At 41.6% G+C, this 19,582-nt stretch overlaps 1 protein-coding gene across 4 annotated transcripts in view; it reads right to left on the reverse strand.

The window, feature by feature from the left end:
* Positions 1 to 19,559, reverse strand: part of slc4a5 (solute carrier family 4 member 5) — a 47,610-nt gene extending 28,051 nt beyond the window's left edge. For 3 of the 4 annotated variants that reach the window (XM_031899268.1, XM_031899267.1, XM_012959452.3), the window contains exons 1-6: positions 19,380 to 19,559; positions 10,169 to 10,224; positions 9,448 to 9,639; positions 3,850 to 3,979; positions 736 to 896; positions 176 to 331 (exon numbers count right to left, since the gene is read on the reverse strand). In XM_031899268.1, the coding sequence (XP_031755128.1) occupies positions 176 to 331; positions 736 to 896; positions 3,850 to 3,979; positions 9,448 to 9,639; positions 10,169 to 10,214 (685 nt within the window). In that variant the 5' untranslated portion in view covers positions 10,215 to 10,224; positions 19,380 to 19,559. Of the gene's footprint in view, positions 1 to 175; positions 332 to 735; positions 897 to 3,849; positions 3,980 to 8,179; positions 8,246 to 9,447; positions 9,640 to 10,168; positions 10,225 to 19,379 lie in introns of those variants that run through there. The other variant, XM_031899269.1, reaches the window with a different exon arrangement.
* Positions 19,560 to 19,582: the final 23 nt, after the last annotated feature.

Genomic DNA, 19,582 nt, shown 5'->3' on the forward strand with positions numbered 1-19,582 from the left:
GTGATACCTTCGTTCATTGTAGTCCCAGCCTATAGGCAAGGACCCAAAAATTGGTTCACGTTTATGGTGGGACACTATAATGCCCTTACATACATTATTATTTATACTAAATCTTGGCCGTTATCCTGGCCTGGATCCTATATATTGTTATTGTTCAAAGAATTCCTTGACTCACTTGTGCTGGAGGAGACAGATTTTCCAATGTCCACCAAAGACCTATGGATTGGTTTCTTGGTCTGGTGTCTGTGTTTCCTTAGAAGGACAAAACTAATTTTGTCCCTAAGTTCTGGGTTTAGGTTTCCGTCCTCTATTTGCCTTTGAATAACATCATCTACAAAAGAACATTTCTGTCAGTCTTGAGAGTGTTTAGATTTGTCCTAAAAAGTTCATTGCATTTGATGGATGATCTGATGTCCCCAGTTTTCCCACAATCCTACATATGTGTATTAATATAAATAACATATTTCTGGCTGTACATTAAAGGGATATTAGAAGCCACTTGTAGCAGCATTGTCTCTTTATGTGGTCCAATAGCTCAAAGTGCAGGCTCTAATATTCTTATATTGCAAATACATTTTTCTTATATAAGGGCTGTCCATTTGTAGGTTGCAAGCCACGTTAAGCTCTCAAAGAAAGTTGTATGGTCCTTAGCCAGTTAGATAAATATAAAGCTATGCCTCTATTAGTTCCCCGCTATATATACTGAGTTTACCAGAGCCACTGCTGATTTCATACCTACAATCTGTGAAAGAGAATACCCATCTAAATCAAGCATTACACTTCCAGTCTGAAGACACGTCCGCAGCTCAAACAAACTATGCAGAGTAAGAGTTGACACATGTGGTTTGCTCCATCTTTCTCCTCCTTCCTCCACTTTTTCTTCAAATTTAATCCACCTGAGTAAAATGAGAGAATAATAGGAAAACGATATGAAGGTTGTTTTTTGCCAACATTTATTTCAGCATCAGTAGAAGTGCTTCCTAATGCTACCCAAGGTGAAAGGGCTCATTTCTTCTTGCAGTTTTAATCTTTCTCAAATTCTCAATTTGTTTTTCTCTGTAGTGGTTTACTAAAAGTTGCGTGACTTGTATTATGGATTATGTCTGGAAACAAGGGAGGTTTTGGAAAAAATGTCTTAAGAGTTGCAGTTTGACAAAAAGGGGTTTTTAAGTAGATACATGTAAAACAGGCGCTGTAATCCTAATCTTACTAACTCATTCGTGGCTGTTGCCCTGATATTGTGTTCTTGGCCAAACAGTGTGTAGGGACTTATAGGGTTGACAATCCCTATAGCTTTAAACTCTACACTTTCTTATTTCCATTGTTACTCTGGAGAAGCCTATGTGTCTGTTTTTCCTATTTACATATTGTACTTTATTGGCCCATAGGTATGACCACTTCCTGCTATACTTTAATATAGTGTTTGGTTAGGGGTGGATCTTCCTTCTTGGCCTTCAGCCAGGGTCAGATTTTATAACCCGGCGCCCCAAGGCTGCCCCCTTTCTCCGCTCAGCCACCTCCCCCTCTTCCCGCACACTTGTGCATGCTCGCCCATAGCTCACATATGGAACATTGGGGAGAGAATGGGCTGAAGTTTCTGTGAGTCCGGTCCCCATTACTCCATATGTGAGCAATATTTATTGCGGCTTGGGCACCATGCCACCCCTGAATTTGTGCTGCTTTGTCACAAATCTGGGCCTGCCTTCAGCACTTGATCTGTGTGGATGTGTTCCCGGAAGCCTGGGATCATTACATCCCAGAAGTGTTCGGCCCTGGTGAAGTCAGGGAGCAGGAAACCCTGTGAATGAGTATTTAGTAAGTGTAGGATATCTTCTGTTTTTTTAGCCCTGTTTTTTTATTTAATTGTCTTGGACAATAAATTCAGTTCAGTTTTGTTGCAAAGAGCTTCTGGGGACCTTACTTTTCCTTTTTCATTTACTTTATTACATTTGGCAGTGAGAGGTGCAGTTAAACAACACCATCCATAATAACTCTTCCACATAGCGAAGGCCCATCCTAAGAAAGAGAGTCCAATGTACCCCATGCTCTAATCATTGCTAGTCTTGCTAGCAAAAAAAGGAGTTACAAGTGATTAATAAATGAGAAATATTACCAAATAGTGCAACATTTACAAATATGTTCCTATTTTATCATTTTATAGCCTTATTCATTCTGTATCCTTTAACACCAGCCCATTATGGCTACTGCTGATAGTGTTATGCACTTCTTATGGTGGACTGGGCTCCCCACCTCCATCACCTCTTGAATAAGAAGGATAACAAGTTCCCCTGGAGATCTCAGTCAATGTAGTCAAGTGACAGTTTTATTAGAAATGCACAATAATAAATTTTAAATCACGCGGATCTTCCTCATGTAAAGATTTATTCTCCCTTCACTGGGCTCTCTAGTCTCCCATTTTCCAAAGTCAAAGGTATATGTGGTACTGCAGAGGCTTATGTACTGAGAGAAAGTGTGATTATCTGGGGCAGTGCTGTCCAACTTCTACGGTGCCGAGGGCCGGAATTTCTCTAGCATACATGGTGGAGGGCCGCTAATGGAAGCCAGTTTTGACCACTCCCCTTTTTGAAACCACACCCACTTCAAGCCACACCTATTTTATCACAATGGTGGTAACACAGCAAAATCCCAAATGCTTGGTCCTTACTGTGGGGATATCAACCATCATTCATATGTGAAAGAATTATGTCATATTAAGATATACCCTTAAATTCCATATGCCTCCTCCTCCCCTGTGGATAGCAGAGCAACCCCCAGTACATAATTACACACCTTTGGGACCATTTAATGGCTATTTCCAACTGCTAACAAACTCCCACAACAAACCCCTGCCTGGTTCACCTCCCACAAGCAGCATAGGGCAAGCAGAGTATGGTACACACAGGCAGCACTCTGCCTGTCCTATGCTGTCTGTGTGTGCCATACTCTGCCTGCCCTACCCTGCCTGTGTGTGCCATACTCTGCCTGCCCTACCCTGACTGTGTGTGCCATACCCTCCCTGACCTATGCTGCCTGTGTGTGCTATACTCTACCTGCCCTATGCTGGCTGTATGTGCCATACTCTGCCTACAGTACCTATGTCTGAGGTGTGAAGAAGTGAACAATGGAAGTGATTACAGTCTGAGCCTGAGGTGTGAACACTGCAGGGGGTGAACAATGCAGGTATTAAAAGGTGTGAAAAACACAGGGGATTACATTTTTAAACAATACAGAGGGATTACAGCCTGAATCTGAGGTGAGAACCATGCAGGGGGCCAGTTAATCTCAGTACTGATACCATTTAATGCTTACTCAAAGGTAAGCCATCAAAGCAGCCAGACAGGTGGGGGGCCACACAGAGGGGGGTCGCGGGCCGCATGCGGCCCGCGGGCCGCCAGTTGGACAGCACTGATCTGGGGGATTCAGTTTCTTCTAGAGTCGTCATCAATACCAATCAATCAGAATCAACATAATCTTGTTGTTATTAGTTCTTACCAGTTGACCAGTTGTTGCTAATCTGGAGTAGAATTTCATGAATGCAATAAATTTTCCTGTATGTATCTATTTTGTTATAATAAGATCACTTGGCCTTGTGTTATCAGGCTCAGTGGTAAGCCTGGGATAATTTAACACTGCGGCCCACAATTCCATGGTGCAGGATAACATTTTTCTCTGGTGCCTGAGCCAAATAAAAGCACTTTAAAAGTTAAAAAATAAAGAGTATTGTCATTATGCATAACCCTCTGATAACCTGAGCAGTAAAACCTCCTAACATGGCTATTATGTTATTAATTCACAATAAAAAGAAGCCCACTTATACAGACATACATAAAAGAAGGACTTGTATGTTACCTTGCTGTCTCCTTCCACTCCAGTTCATCCCCTTCCTGCTGCAAAGTGTCCATCTCAGTGAACAAGGTTGGATTTGGGATGTCGTCATCCTCTCCCAAGATGTACCGTAGTCGCTCAGCAGCAGGAGACACTGAGGGACAAATTCAATTTACTATAACTTACTCGACCATCCATACAGGAGCTGTGGGTAGCGATATCTACACAAGTAAATAGTATACTGACTGTGGGGTAGTAGTACTTGCTTGTATCAGGAAAAAACAACCAATAGCATCACATTTAAAGAGTGAGAATTATTAATGGATCTCACAGCTCATTTTAAATAAACCCCAGTCATTAACCTAAATTAGGAAAAAAAATTCTTATTTTAAAATAGTTTTGGGGTATGTTCAGGTATGTTCTATGATGATTGATCATAACAAGTAATCCCCAGTTGATACTAATAAACAGAGCATAACGCAGCAGCAGGGAGACAAGCTAAAAGCACACTGGCAAGACTTTCCTTACTGAAACATCTTACAAAAGCAGGACCTAACTATATTTAGGGCTAACCAAATATTTACTTTTAAATACATTACCGCTTAAGTATCTATGCAGAGGATTTTTATTGCTTGGTGTTAGTGGCATTTTTGGCAGTTACACTTGCTGTTCCCACAATATATGTCCAAGCTCACACAAGTGTCTTGGTTACTGCACAGTAGTATAATGTAGCCTGGTGGATGTAGAACCCACAGAAACCTATTCTACATTTAAGACATCACAAATGATTCTCCATTAACCAGAGCCATAGCTCCCAATAAGCAGTGTTGTTTGGCCAAGGTGGGTTTGTGATACACAAAAAAAACCTGCCCATTTTGACCACAGAGAGAGTTTACAAATTGATTTTTTTGCACGAATGAATCAGGCACTTCCTAACATTCTTCCCTGTCCTTCATGCCAATCTCCCTGTTCCCAAAGCATTAGTTCTCCAGGCCTCGGTGATTTTCATTTTCACTCTCAGCAGTTTAAAATATCTTCTAGCACTGCATTGGTTTTTAAAACGGAAACCTTTAGTTAGCTGCTGTCTATATCTTACTCTGTGTGTTCATTCAAATGATCAACTACAAGTGGCTTATGGCTTAATTACAGATACAGAGGGATTTGTGTCTACTGTGTAAGCCCAGCACCTTTACCCTATAAATATTTATACTGTATATATGTATATATATATATATATATATATATATATATATATATATATATATATATATATATATATATATATATATATATACAGTGATAGTAGAGGAACTTAACACCATTTTACTAGTGCCAACAACATAAAGAGGCCTACACAACCTTCTTACTGATTACAGGATAAACTTGGCAAGCAGTATTGCATTTCATAAACATGGGGATTTTATGTGTGGAGCTGAGTGGGCAATAAGAGCATTGTTGGGGTTGAGTGAGGGTGTCCTAATGAGCACACCACAAATGGCACGTGATTGGTCATGGCGACTCGTATATTAATCTATGCCAGCTAAATCGGCACGATTAGTTAAAAAGCTGCAAAGACTAATCGCCCCATGTGTCTTTGCCCTAAAGGTCTGTTATCTCTTTAGCAGTAAATTAACGGCAATACCACACAGTGATTTTTTTTCAGTTCTTTCTGGCTTGCAGGGAACATGGACCTTGCCCTTTCATGAGAAAAAAGTTGATATTCATGACTGCCATAAAGGTTTTCTTCTACCTGAGGGTCCTTTTGATGTAAACAAGAGATTTCTGAGGTGGCACACTGTCCCTTAATAAGAAGGCTTAAGGTTTTCACAATACTTCTCTTTTCACTCGTTGCAAGTTCCTCTGGCAACACGGTATTTAATTCAGAAATATGTATTCTCCATAGGTGGCACCAACACTGCTTACAAATTACAAGGAAAAGAGCCTTCCAGCAGGGTTAATTTTTTCAGCCGGACATTAAAAAGAAAGCTAACAGTATCCTCTTTGTTTCCCGGCCTGGCTTACTTAGAAATGCAGTTTTCACGAGTTATATGTGAAACGTTAATCCCATATAATTCCTTTTAGAAGAATTCCTCCTCGTTTTATACCTGCATTCTGAAGGGGTTTAATGTCTGAGCAGAGACAAACAGAGACCTTACAATTGAAATATTATCTGCGAAGTACATATTTGTAATAATGGCAGGTGTCACTACAGAAATGTTTTTGTCTAATTCCCGTCACAAAAAGAAGACCAACAACAGATGCAAATTGGTTGCTCATTTTTATACCATGAAATACAGAGGAACTAGTAAAGGCTTAACCTTGTAAGGATTTCCAGAAATAATTCCACAGAATGATCCTGCTTATTAGTTATAAAGGAGAGGCTTGCAGACCTTTTGCTATCCATTATTTGGCCAGGCCCCCTTTAGCTCAGAACTGGGTTACAGATAGCTGAATATGGTTATAAAAGTCACCCTGCTAGTTGAGACAGTTGATAAGTATTAATCTCAAAATTTCCATCTTATTGACCCATCCGCTGCATGGAGCCCCCCTGAGGATACTAAGAAGCAGTTATTTTCTAGACCTCCCTGCTAGAGACCTTTTAATAAGGGACAATCATGCCTACACACCTAATAATTAAAACAAATCCTCGGTGGGGGAAATGCCCTTCATGAAGTGGCAGAGATGCTCAAAGTTTTATATGCCAAAAAATTCTATCTCAGCTCCTTTATGAAAAGTTTTATGGACCTGGAACAACTTTCCGCACATCCTGCTTCCCAACATAATAAACAAAATAGCCATGTGCTTTAAATCCATGTACAGGTATGGGACCCATTATCCAGAATGCTTGGGACCAGGGGTTTTCCGGATAAGGGGTCTTTCTGTAATGCGGATCTCCTACCTAAAGTCTGCTAAAAACATTATTTGAACAGTAATTAAACCCAATAGGATTGTTTTGCCTCCAATAAGGATTAATTATATCTTAGTTGGCATTAAGTACAAGGTACTGTTTTATTATTACAGTGAAAAAGGAAATCATTTTAAAATATGTGAATTATTATTATTATTAAAATGAAGTCTATGGGAGATGGCCTTTTCGTAATTTGGAACTTTCTGGATAATGGGTTTCTGGATAAGGGGTCCGATACCTGTATTTTTAGAATGGAGTTCTTCGCATTTCTTACTCTCAAGCCCCCTCTTTCATCCAATAATGACAGCCCCCATTTATTGTAGAACAGTTTCATAGACATAATATCATTGTTGTAACAATCACCCTGCCGTAATTTCAGGAGTATCAAGGAAGTAGCCATCCCTATGTCCAACTCACCTTACTGAATAAAAGAAATGTACCCTATAGGGCTCTGAACAAGTTCAGCATCACAGCTCTTACAGCCCCTTACACAAACCCTTGTGCCTAGCCCTTGCACAACCCACTCGGTGTCATGCATAACATTAAAAACCTGGCAGAAGTTGGAGGGCACATCCAGACCAGCACAAGAATGGCCAGTACTTAATGGCAGCCATAGTCTGATGGTAAGTAATGGGCTTTCAAGATTCTTGCGTCTGTTGGCACTCCTGGCTTGCATGTTCTATGCACCTTCTTCCAGTTCTAAGCAAAGGAGTCTAAATAATGCTTATTTCATAAATCAATCATGCAAAAACATTTTTTTTACAGAATAAATTGTGGTCTAAAAGATGTATTCAATTATGGTTTACTGCATAGGGGTTTGAAAGAAATGAATATATTGTAAGGTGGGTATTAAGGTACATTGTGGCAAAGTACATATAATGTAATATAATAATGTGTGCTTTGCTTTACGGGTATGTAAATGGTACTTCATTTTACCTGTACAGTGTAAGTAGCAGGAACCAAGCACTTTAATGGCTTACACCTTTGCAACACTGCAAAATATAATTTACCATTAATGAAATGAGTTTAGGTTTCAGGCGCATTGTGAATGGGGAGAGAGTTTTGAAGTGCAAAGAAAAAAAAGAAGAAATCTCAGCAATGCGTTTGTGTTTTGTTTTCAGCTGACTGCTTTGTAAGAAGAGCTTAATGGCATGAATGTGCTATGGAGAGGATTTGCTGCTGGGAATAAATATATTAGAATAGAATACTTTCTTTGGGTGATATGCACAGTTATTAATCAAGGGACACAGTCATGTATTATGATTTAATTACACTAAACTCTCACTATAGATATCCCAAGGAAAGACATGGGAATAGGAAGGGAGAAGGTTGGAGTCACTGGGTGCAGTATAAAAGTTGGAGAGAGAGACACAGAGAAAGGGCGTGGGGATGCGGCGCCACTCAGGGGCACCTTACAGGTAGAACCTGCTGTTAGTAAAACCTTACCCGGAGCCTGTGGCTGCATGGTGTCCCTTGCACCTCTCTCAGGGGAACAGACCTTCCTTGAGCTCAGCCGCACAGCTTAATGAGCAGATTACAGGGAATTTCAAGTGTTTTACTTTAGACAGGGGCTTCCAGGGAGTGAGGTCACAGAAAACTGGCCATAGGGGTACTTGTAGACACTGCCCACTAGTAAAACCCTCATTTTTTGTTTTTCAGGGGACCAGCAAAATGTAAAATCAGGGAAATGCATTATATAATGGTGGGACCACAAAAAATGGTGTTAAAATCAGGGTGTGCAAAATTGAAGTTTCACTCTATTGGTATAGAATGCAGTATTCCACACTCCCTGCCTGGAAATGATGTCCTCTTACTAACTGTGCAACAGAGTGTCTCACAGGGTCAAAATACTCAAGGGAATAATGGCTGGCTAGGGACAGATTTGGGGACAATAATTATTCTTACCTATATAGTCTTGGATACATATCTTAGAGGTCAATTAAACCAAGATTTAGGGTTAACATTTTGATGGCCTAGATATTCTTGGACCTATGGCTGAAATGATGATATAGCAATGCTTGTGATCATGCTAGGGATCTTTAGCTGAATAAGCCCCACACCACTGGGCTGATTGTAGATATGATGCTCAACAGGGTTCTGTATAAGCCCAGCTTTCTGTTTGTTTACTGATGACTTCCAAACTTGGCCAGAAGGCTAAATGGAGAAAAGAATTATGTATCCTGCATACTGAATACTGAATACAAACTTTACATTTGGACTCCAACTTGAAAAAAAGACATTGTACCAATATTTTACTGAGTGGTGACAATGGTTATGGCTTGGTAAAAATATATCAGGCATTACTTATTTATTTATATACAGTCACAAAGGCCCCGGGCCTAGGGCGGCACAAATTTGGGTGCGGCACGCCGCCCCACCGCACCAGAATGTTAAACTTTTTCTCCCATATGGAGCAATGGGGACCTCTCCCCCACTGCTCCATATGCGAGTGTAAAGCCCCACGAGTTCGCGCATGTGCATGGGGGGGTGTTGTGGGCTGGGTGCGCGCCGATTGCGTGCTGTCCATAATCCCCACTTGCAATTAGCAGTAAGTGTTTTGCAGCTGGATTTCAGCATTAGATGGTAGATATTCATACTTTTTGCAGTAACAGATTACAGTGAATGGTATATGGATGTAACCTTAGAAATGATTATATGCAGAAATTGCTATTTAAATGCCCTTTATGGGTGTGCAGGATACAAATGGCACTCACTGGTTCTGCTGATATCAAAGCTCTCATTGTCAAAGTTCAGCCGCCCTCCCTCATCTGTATCTGAATGTTCATCCCTCACATAATGCTTCTCATTCTCGCTGCTTCTATCCCGACTGGAAAGGGATCGCCTTCTGCGCCTTTTCCTTCTGTAACTGCGTGGAGCTGGTACCCCAATATAGATGGAGTGATACTCTATAGGAAAACACAATGGAGAATAACAATTTAATTAAACCATTTTGTAGATCTTTCTAGCAAAAATCAGGTTGAAGGATTAGTGATGTTGTAATAACCCATACTTAGTGATGTCACTTGCATGACATAGCTCACTGAAATAGCATCCCCACTGCTTAAAAAATATAATGATAATAGACATCACCTTGAAGTTTCATGGCCTATACAACAAGTTGTGTACCTTGGCATGGTTATAGAGTAACTTATGAGGTCCTAGGCACCAAATGGCATGTCTTGCCTTGAGTGTGTTCAGTCCAAAAGCAGGGAGTATAGTTGGGATGAGGGCATGTTCAGGGGATGATGAGGACATGAACAAAAATCACCCTTACAGCTTATACAGATACAATAATGACAACAACTGAGACCTTGCCTTTAGACTTTAGCCTTTGGTTCAATTAAAATAAAAAAGTAAATCAAACAAAAGCTTTGAATATATGTAAAATATGTTACAAAAAGACACACATATCAACATTCTTAGAATGGTTCCTACCTTCTTCTTCATCATATCTCCTTCTGGAGGACTCATCGTCCATCATATCTCTTGACCTGAAAAGGGAAAGAGAAGGGAATGTCTAATTCAGTAAAACTATCGCACTTGTGCCATTTCAAGTCAGAACAGCACCGTCTAAATACATCTAAAGACACTGAAAATGTGTTTCTGGACTGCATGACCAGAAGAATTTGTCCAAAAACCATGGGATTTTGGTAAATGTAATTTCATGTCAAACCTAAAGGATGCCCTGGGGAATCCATTAAGCTTAGCTGCTTTAGGGGATCAGAGAACCCTTTCTCCTGTTTTTCTGTCTATGACTTATATAGGTCTGGTGCTGCCCTAGGCACCGGACCTAAATACGCCCCTACTTTGTGCACGTGACATCACGCTGCGTGTACCGTCACATGCACCAACATCATGCAGTGTGCGTGTGACATCACTTCCACAAAGCCTGCAACCCCCTACACCCCTCACCCCCCAGCCCCGTCGCCGGATTTCCTATGGAAATCCATGGCAGAGGCCAAAACGTGCACTGGCCCTTGTGTGCCCTATTATAAATATGCCCATGCTGTGACATCATCCAGCCCGGTTACAGGCTGGGACCCCCAGTGTACATCTAGGAAAAGAGGAGGTCCCAGAGGCAGACAGAGTTTGGAGTCAAATCCACAGTGTGGGCCACACTGGGCAGCACTGAGCCAGAGTCAGATCCAGAGAAGCAGAGAAAGTGAAAGAGTTGCCAGTAACACTGACTGAATCCCTATAAAATGATGAATGTACTGTACTTGGCTGCAGTCATATAGAGAGTCTCAGCTGCCTGTGGATGCCTTCTGCCAGCCTTGTGTGTCCCCTGTCTGCCTTGTCCTAAGGTCCAAGAGGTACTTTTGGTGAAGGGACACATTTCCAGGAACTGAACATAGCAATTGTATTGTCCATCCAGAGTGGGTTGTGGCACTTAAGAGACTGTGCTAGGATTTAGACAGACCCCATTTGTCCCAAGTGCAGGGTTTATATTGCTTGTTAATCTTTGTTACTGAAATGTGTATGTGATTATTTCCTAGTAGAATTCCCCTGAAGTGTGCTCCTCAGTGCCACTAGGTGGAGGCACTGCCCTGTAAATCCCAGTTCCCAGTATCTTTCATAAGTAAAGAGGTTCAGGGCTGCTGGACTGCAGTCAGGTAACAGCTACTGTAAGTGAGTGGGATCTTGTTCTGCAGCAGTGTGCCATGAAAGGGTTATACTGCCTCTTAGTCTACTAACAACTATGCACCCCCTGATTATTTGATATCCTTCTACATTTGAGAGATGACAGGGAAGGAAGGGAATGTAAACTCTCAAAACAAATTCAAATTACTTTCTACTAATTATTATTTTTTTTTTTTTGTAGCTTTCATTATATTAGTGGATTGTTACCTGTTTGTCACTTGCTGGTTATTTCAGCCTACTTGACAAGAGAAACCGATAACTCTTTTCTGCTCACTAAATTAAATTTTTTGCCAAAACAGTACTGTTACTTCAAATGAATCATGCAGCGCTGTACATATATTATACCCCATTAACATCTGTCCTTATGGAGCTTGCAATCTCAGGTCCCTATCACACCCACTAGGGAGAATTTTATCCGTAGCTAATTAACCTGCCTGTTTGTATGAAGTGGAGGAAACCCAGACACGGGGAGATACAGACACCTTTCAGACGGTGCACAAACCAGAGTCAAACTCTGTTAGATAAGGCACACACTAAACCACCATGTTGGCTCTATATTAATGCAAAAACTGCTTACGTCTAGAGCAGTGCTGTCCAACTTCTGTGGAACAGAGGGCTGTCATTTTTCTGGCCTACATGGTGAAAGGCCGATAATGAAAGCAAGTTTTGACCACTCCCCCCTTTTTTAAAAAAATGCACCCACTTCAAACCACACCCATGTTATTACAAGAGATTTTAAGGCCATACCCACATTAATGGTGGTAGTGCAGCAAAAACCCAAATGGTTGGTGTAGGGATATCATCCTTCTTTCATATGTGAAAGAATTATATTATGTCATATTAAGACACACCCGTAAATCCATATGCTTCCTCCTCCCCTGTGGATAGCACAGCAACCCCCAGCGTATAATTACACACCTTAGGGACCATATAATGACTATTTCTAAATGCTAATAAACCCCTGCCAGGTTCACCTCCCACAGGCAGCATAGGGCAGGCAGAGTATGGCACACACAGGCAGGGAAGAGTAGGCAAAGTATGGCACACACAGGCAGCATATGGAAGGCAGAGTATGGCACACAGGCAGCATAGGGCAGGCAGAGTATGGCACACACAAGCAGAATAGGGCAGGCAGAGTATGGCACACACAGGCAGCATACAGTGACACAATGCTGGCACTGCTCCTACAGTCTGAGGTGTGAACAGGTGAACAAGGTGGGGGTTTACAGTCTGAGTCTGAGGTGTAAACAATGCAGGGGGTGAACAATGCAGAGATTAAAAGGTGTGAACAGTACAGGGGATTACATGTTTAAACAATACAGGGGGATTACAGCCTGAAACTGATTGTGAATCATACAGGGGGCCAGTTAATCTCATTACTGATACCATTTAATGTTTACACAAAGGTAAGCAGTCACAGCAGCCAGACAGGTGGAGGGCCACACAGAGGGGGCCGTGGGCCGGATGTGGCCCGCAGGCCGCCAGTTGGACAGCACTGATCTAATACTTTTGACTTGCTTACCCTCCATTCTGAATGTGCCTCATGATCAGTCAAGGCAAAAGAAATGTTACGAACAGCAACTCAAAGCAGGCAGCATTTTCTGGTTTATTTTTAAATATGAATATTTGATTGGTTGCTATGGGGTTAATAGAATGGGAGGAAATGTAATTAGATGATAATTAGTGAGATAATTAAAGTCTGAAAAACGTTTGATTAATATTTATGTTTGTATTACATTTCCTAATATAGAAATTCTCTGCTCTGGGAGCCGTGTCCTGTTTGCTGCCTTGGATAACTCATTGCTGAGCCTGTGAGATACAGTCTGGCCTTTCCTCTGGTAGAAATGACTCTTTTAAGTTTCTTGTCACACACTGCAGGTATATCAGTAAGAACAGACTGGCAAATCATTCCCGCACCATTTGTTCTCATTTTGCTGCTTATTCTCCTGACCTGCTGCCTTGCCTGCAGATGGAGCTGCTCTTTGGGAAGTTGCCTTGTAGTAGAAAACTAATGAGCTTATTAGTAGGAAATGCTCCCCCACAGCTCTTGATAAATATAATGCATTAACAATTTTGAGAAAATCCTGCTCCATTTCTCTGGAAAGTAGCGGGAGTTTCATTTTAAAGGAAAACTGTACTCTTGCATTTATTGCTAGAATTTTTAATGCATGGTACAAAACCATGGGTGGGTCAAGCGGACCCGGCACCCTAGGCAACCCGGTTGGCCACCTCGCTCTGCACTTCCCCCCCCCAATGGTAATGACAACCGGCAGGGGCAATGACAAGGGAGCGTGGACTAGGGGCCCTAGGCAAGTGCCTCTTCTGCCTACCCCTAGTTTCGGCCATGTACTGTACAAAACACTTTATTAGTAATCCTTACATTTTCAAGGATTTCCGCACAGAGCTATTCTCATAGAACAGATGCAAATCCCATATGAAATCATATATCCTATTTCCTATAATAGATACAAATATAAAGCTGGCTGTACAGTAATAGATCCGGTCATTTGGCCACCCATGTGCTGCTGTTTGGCCTTGGGCCAATGATTGGATCCTAATTTGAGCCCTGCAGACCCTTTGGGAGGGGGCCGCATACAAAGGGGATCAGTGGAGTATCTACAGTAGTCTGCTCCAGGCTCCCCCCACAGTCAGGGGGCAGGGAATGGGTGCTTTATGTATTTAACATTGTTCTTATATTAAATCTTGCATACCCCTAGGCCCCATCCTTTCCTCTAATGCTTTTAAAAAATTAAATTCCTCCTAGTATCATTTTTCAAATCCAATATTAATTCGGGTCTGTGCTGGTACTGGGTTTAGAATTGTTACAGAGTGTCAGACAGAGCTAAAAGTAAATGACTTCCTTTAGTCAAACACATGAATGTGAAATGCTCAGATTAATTCCGGCTCACAGAGCCAATGGCCTACTTGTGCATTTGCCAGCTTCATTGTTTCCAAGGGTGGTAATTAGTTTCTGGAGGATAGCAAATGTCCTTCATACTTGGCTGCTGGGATATAATGGAGAGCTACTTTGGCAGCAAAATCAATGCCCCCCCCCCAGGCTGACTTTGTACGGTGCTAGCTTCAGCATGGCATTACTCACTAATGCCCACGTGTACTTTATATAGTTCTGTGGTTAATTCTGGGGATTGATTACATGACACTGTAAGCAGGGCATGGCCCCAGGTCTCCTCTTCTGTAACTCTTTGGTTTTACTCCAGTCGCTATTTGTGTTTGCACAATGTTGTTCCATTCAACCCCCACTACCCCAGTCATTTGGAAAATATTAATTTTGTTTCACCCTGAAGGGATGGACAAAGTCATTAGAGAGTGCCAGAATGGAGGAGTTTTATATACAGGTATGGGACCTGTTATCCAGAATGCTCGGGACCCAGGGCTTTCCAGATAAGAGATCTTTCTGTAGTTTGACTCTCCATACCTTAAGTGTACTAAAAGATCATTTAAACATAATTTAAACCCAATAGGATTGTTTTGCCTCCAATAAGGATTAATTATATCTTAGTTGGGATAAAGTACAAGGTTCTGTTTTATTATTACAGAGAAAAAGGGAATCTTTTTTAAAAATTAGAATTATTTTCTTATAATAGAGTCTATGGGAGATGGCCTTTCTGTAATTTGGAACTTTCTGGGTTTCTGGATAACAGATCCCATACCTATATATATATATACAGGTATAGGATCCCTTATCCGGAAACCCGTTATCCAGAAAGCTCCGAATTACGGAAAGCCCATCTCCCATAGACTCCATTTTAATCAAATAATTCAGAATTTTTATACTGATTTCCTTTTTCTTTGTAGTAATAAAACAGATCCTTGTAATTGATCCCAACCAAGATATAAATAATCCTTATTGGATGCAAAACAATCTTATTGGGTTAAATTAATGTTTTACTAATTTTTTAGTAGACTTAAGGTATGGAGATCCAAATTACGGAAAGACCCCTTATCCGGAATACCCTTGGTCCCGAGCATTCTGGATAATGGGTCCTATACCTGTATATATATAGAGAGCTGATGGAAAGCAGGCACTCACGTCTTTTAGATATTAAAATTGCCTGGGTGCAGTATAAAAATACAAATGTTGACAACTGAAACAAAATACCGCACTCACAGGACTTAGAGAAAAAATAGTGGAGTTTATTGTGAAAAACGTCAATCTAAGATTGACGTTTTTCACAATAAACTCCACTATTTTTTCTCTAAGTCCTGTGAGTCCGGTATTTTGTTTCAATTGTCAACATATATATATATATATATATTTATATATTCTAAATAATTCCGAGAGCCAAAAGTGAAATTTTCAGGGCCATTATATCATGGCTAAGGATTTGTCCGTCCCTGTATGATGATCAATACAACACATTGGCAAGTAGGTTCCTCAATCCAATTGTTTCTCACCCTTCCATATCTGGACTAAGTACTGGCCTTACCAGCGCCTCCCATTGTTCATTACAACTGGTTAAAGCTCCTCTCCCATTAACCTTGCGACTTGGCTCCCAAGGTTACTAAACCGTGACTGAGCTGGCGTTATTTACACAAGTGAAAAAGCCATTTTTAGCTTTAATTCTAGAGAACTGATTTTCCACACCCATTTATTTCAGCTTCTGCTGTAAACCTTGCAGATTTTTTTGGTGCCATTGCAAAAGACATCAACAATTAACAGTTTTTATGAACTCTAGTATTAGTTATTACCAATGTAATTGGTAGATTATTTGGCATTATCGTACAAAACTCTCTGGGTGGCAATAGAAATTGCTGTGACTGTGCCAAATTTGGTGTGTCAAGGTAAGGCCACCATCAGTAATTATGTGGCCCGAAACTATTTAATTAGTATGGGCTTCCCCCCAGGGGAATGAATTATTAGCTCACTGGGAACCTGGGTCCTCTGGGTGGGGGGCTCTGCCACCAAATATAATGGGGCCCTACTTTTAAAAATATGCCCCATGTACACATGTCCTAATCTGCACTGGCCATGCCCCATTTTGTCCAGACACTGTCCATGATCTATCAAACCCTGGCACCCTCCTGTCAGCCATGGGTCCCCTTACTGTAGTACCCCTGTACCTGCCAGATGTCTAGGGGAATTACTCTGGTGCTAGAGCTATGTGCTAGCTCCATCTGTGTTCTAGACCCAAATTTACTGCTAGCTCCACGTGGCTGCGGCTAGCTCTACTTGTTGCGGCTAGCTCCACCTGTCTGAAGCTTCATCTCTCTGCTAGCTCCATCTCTCTGCTAGCTCCATCTGTCTGGTGTTAGCTCCATCTCTCTGCTAGCTCCATCTGTCTGGTGTTAGCTCCATCTCTCTGCTAGCTCCATCTGTCTGGTGTTAGCTCCATCTCTCTGCTAGCTCCACCTGTCTGATGTTAGCTCCATCTCTCTGCTAGATCCCAGTGATACCAGTCATTGTGGGTCATATTAAAAGGACAAATAGACCCATAAAAGTTTGCATGTGTGACCCATAAAAGTTTGCATGTGTTTATCAGCCTACAAATAAACTATTTACTGACAACAAAAATCTTATTTTATATGAGAGGAGTTTTCATTACATTGCTTTCTAGAGCCAACAATATAATTTGACTTCCTGTGTATGAACTAAACCCATTGTATTCTACAAAGCGGATCAATTTTCTACTGTGTCTCCTGTGCATTATGCCCCGATTAGCTTGAGTGATTGCCCCCATGGCTACACAGCAGCTTGTTTATCTAAACTATAGTAAAGCAACAGTACATTATATTTAAATTTACATTTGAAGGTGCTCCTAATATTTAGTGCAGTGTTGTAGTGCAGATGGTCAGTGACGCTGGGGGATACGCTGAAGCATTAAATTTGATGGGCTGGTATCTGCAGGTCTTAGATTCCAATAGGGTCATATATCTGTGAGAGAAAACCAGGGGCGGAACTACAGGAGCATGTGGACCCTGTAATTGCAGGAGCATAGTGGCACATATAAAGCCATAGTTGGCAATTTCTTTATTTTAATAGGAGAATTTGGATTTGCTTTGGGACCCAGTGGAATCTAGTAACCCAGTTTTGTCTAGTAAGGCGTATATAGAGGGACGTGGTTTAAGCGCACCTAAATACTTCAGCTAACTAATTACTGATGGGGTCCAGAGCAATTGGAAGTCCCACTAAAGACAAATGAGATGTCAATCAGGAACTGTGTTTCCAAAAAACCAGGAGCAGTTTTGTGTAAATGTCCATTTTGTGCTCAGCGGAACTAGAAGTCAATGAGCAGAACATGTTACACCATCGATAGTGTAATAAACTGCTGGCTAGCAGTGGGTTAATACTTCTGCTGTGTTAGTTCAGGTACAGATACACACTGGAACTTTTGATATATTTATTAGAACATGGCAGGTAGATCTGGCCTGCTCCTGGCTTGCTCTCAGCTTAACAGGAAGCACACAACAGGAACAGGAATATCATCATCATCAATTAATGGCAAAACAGCAAGAATGCCATTAACCAAAATGTCTATACAAGCAGGTTACTACAGATAGGAAGGGGTCTTGCTCTTATTGATCGATCTATATAGGGCATCAGTGGCCAAGGGCGCTGAGATGCAGCAGGACAACATATAACAACTCTTTTATTCCCAGAGCTGGATATTCCCTCCATTCATCTGCTTTGCTGCATTCTAATACCCCACATAGTGTCACATCAAAGGGAAAGCTCACCTAATGTTTAGCATCACACGTAATTCAGCCCCTCCGTCAACATTTTGGAATATTCTATTACATCTCTAAAAGCCTGATATATTTTTTCTTTTGGATACCCCTAGTTTTTCTGGTAGGGCTTTTGGGGGCGGCTCATGAATATATATCAGTTAAAGGTTCAATTAGATACAATTGCCCAGAAGGCTGAATGTAGCAGAACTCACAGCAAACACATTGCAATGAAACCACAGCTATTACTTCCAGGAAGAGATTTTGATATGATATTTAAGAGAGGCCATTTATTAAGCATCTGGCAGGGTGCAAAGACCTAAACCCATACACAATTTACCATGTTTTTTTCCACTTTGCACCAATGGCATAATTACTCTGCCCTGTGCTCCCCCACAAAACCATTTTTGGAGGAGCCGAGTGCAGAGTAAAAGACCCTACCTGGTCCCTTCCCTCCGTGTCCCCCCCACCTGCTTGTATATAAATCCCTGCTGCCCTACCTGAGAGCCTGCAGGGAGCAGGGATTTTATCCCACAATAGAGGAAGCAGACCCCATGTTACAGGTCCCCCAACCCCTGGGCTCCCCTCCGATTGCGGGGTCTGCTTACTCAATTTTAACACCACTGCTGAGCTCCTAAAGGTGCAGGTTCTTGCACTCCAAAATGGAGTTTAAGCACCTGCACTTCAGCACTGCTTACCTCCAACTTCAGTGTATTGATGAGGGGGGCCAGGTGGAGGCAATAAGTGTCTCCTTTATTACCCCTACCTATACCCTAACATGCAGATCATTGAGGCATGTAAGAAACACAGCACTGACGGGCACAGACTGACATGGAGCCGTGTATGTACTGCGTGCCCTATAGCAGATGGTTAGGACATGGCTGCCTTTTCCCTGTTGGTGTCTGGCACAAAGTGCAGAGTGCAGCAAAGACCCAGACCCAAGTGCTTAAAGAATAGGAACGAACGAGAACAAATTTGTGCCCAGGACATTGGTAAATTACCCCTTTAATTTAATTAAACTTTCTCATTTGAGCACAAAAGTGACTATAACTTCCCATTGATGTACTGCAAACAAAAGCACCGACTGCCCTTTCCTCTTCTCTGGTTCTGACTCTCGTAACAATGTCTTGAAAGCTCAAAGCTGATAGGTCTGCGCTTCAACCCTCACTTGCAAACTTATTCTTTGGGCATGAGAAATAAAATCATACCCTGTGTACCAAAAACCCCATCATTTAAAATTGCAGAACATTTATGTTTTAGTGAAAAAAAGAGACTATTGAATGTGAGTAATTGAGCAGATCCCCCCTTTGGGGGTCCTTACCTGTCTCTCTGCGCAGGGGCCACTGGAGAGGGTCACAGCGCTGACTGGGATGAGCTGGGAGCTCTGGGCGAGCAGAACATGAGATGCTGGCAGACTGGTGACAATAGACTCAGGCACTGTGAGAATTGGACGTTGATGCCAAAGGTCTGTCCCTGCCCAGATTACAATTTGGTTTGGGGGCATTGACTTTCAGAATGTATCCC

Source organism: Xenopus tropicalis, chromosome 3 (assembly GCF_000004195.4).
Source record: "Xenopus tropicalis strain Nigerian chromosome 3, UCB_Xtro_10.0, whole genome shotgun sequence".
Lineage (NCBI taxonomy): Eukaryota > Metazoa > Chordata > Amphibia > Anura > Pipidae > Xenopus > Xenopus tropicalis.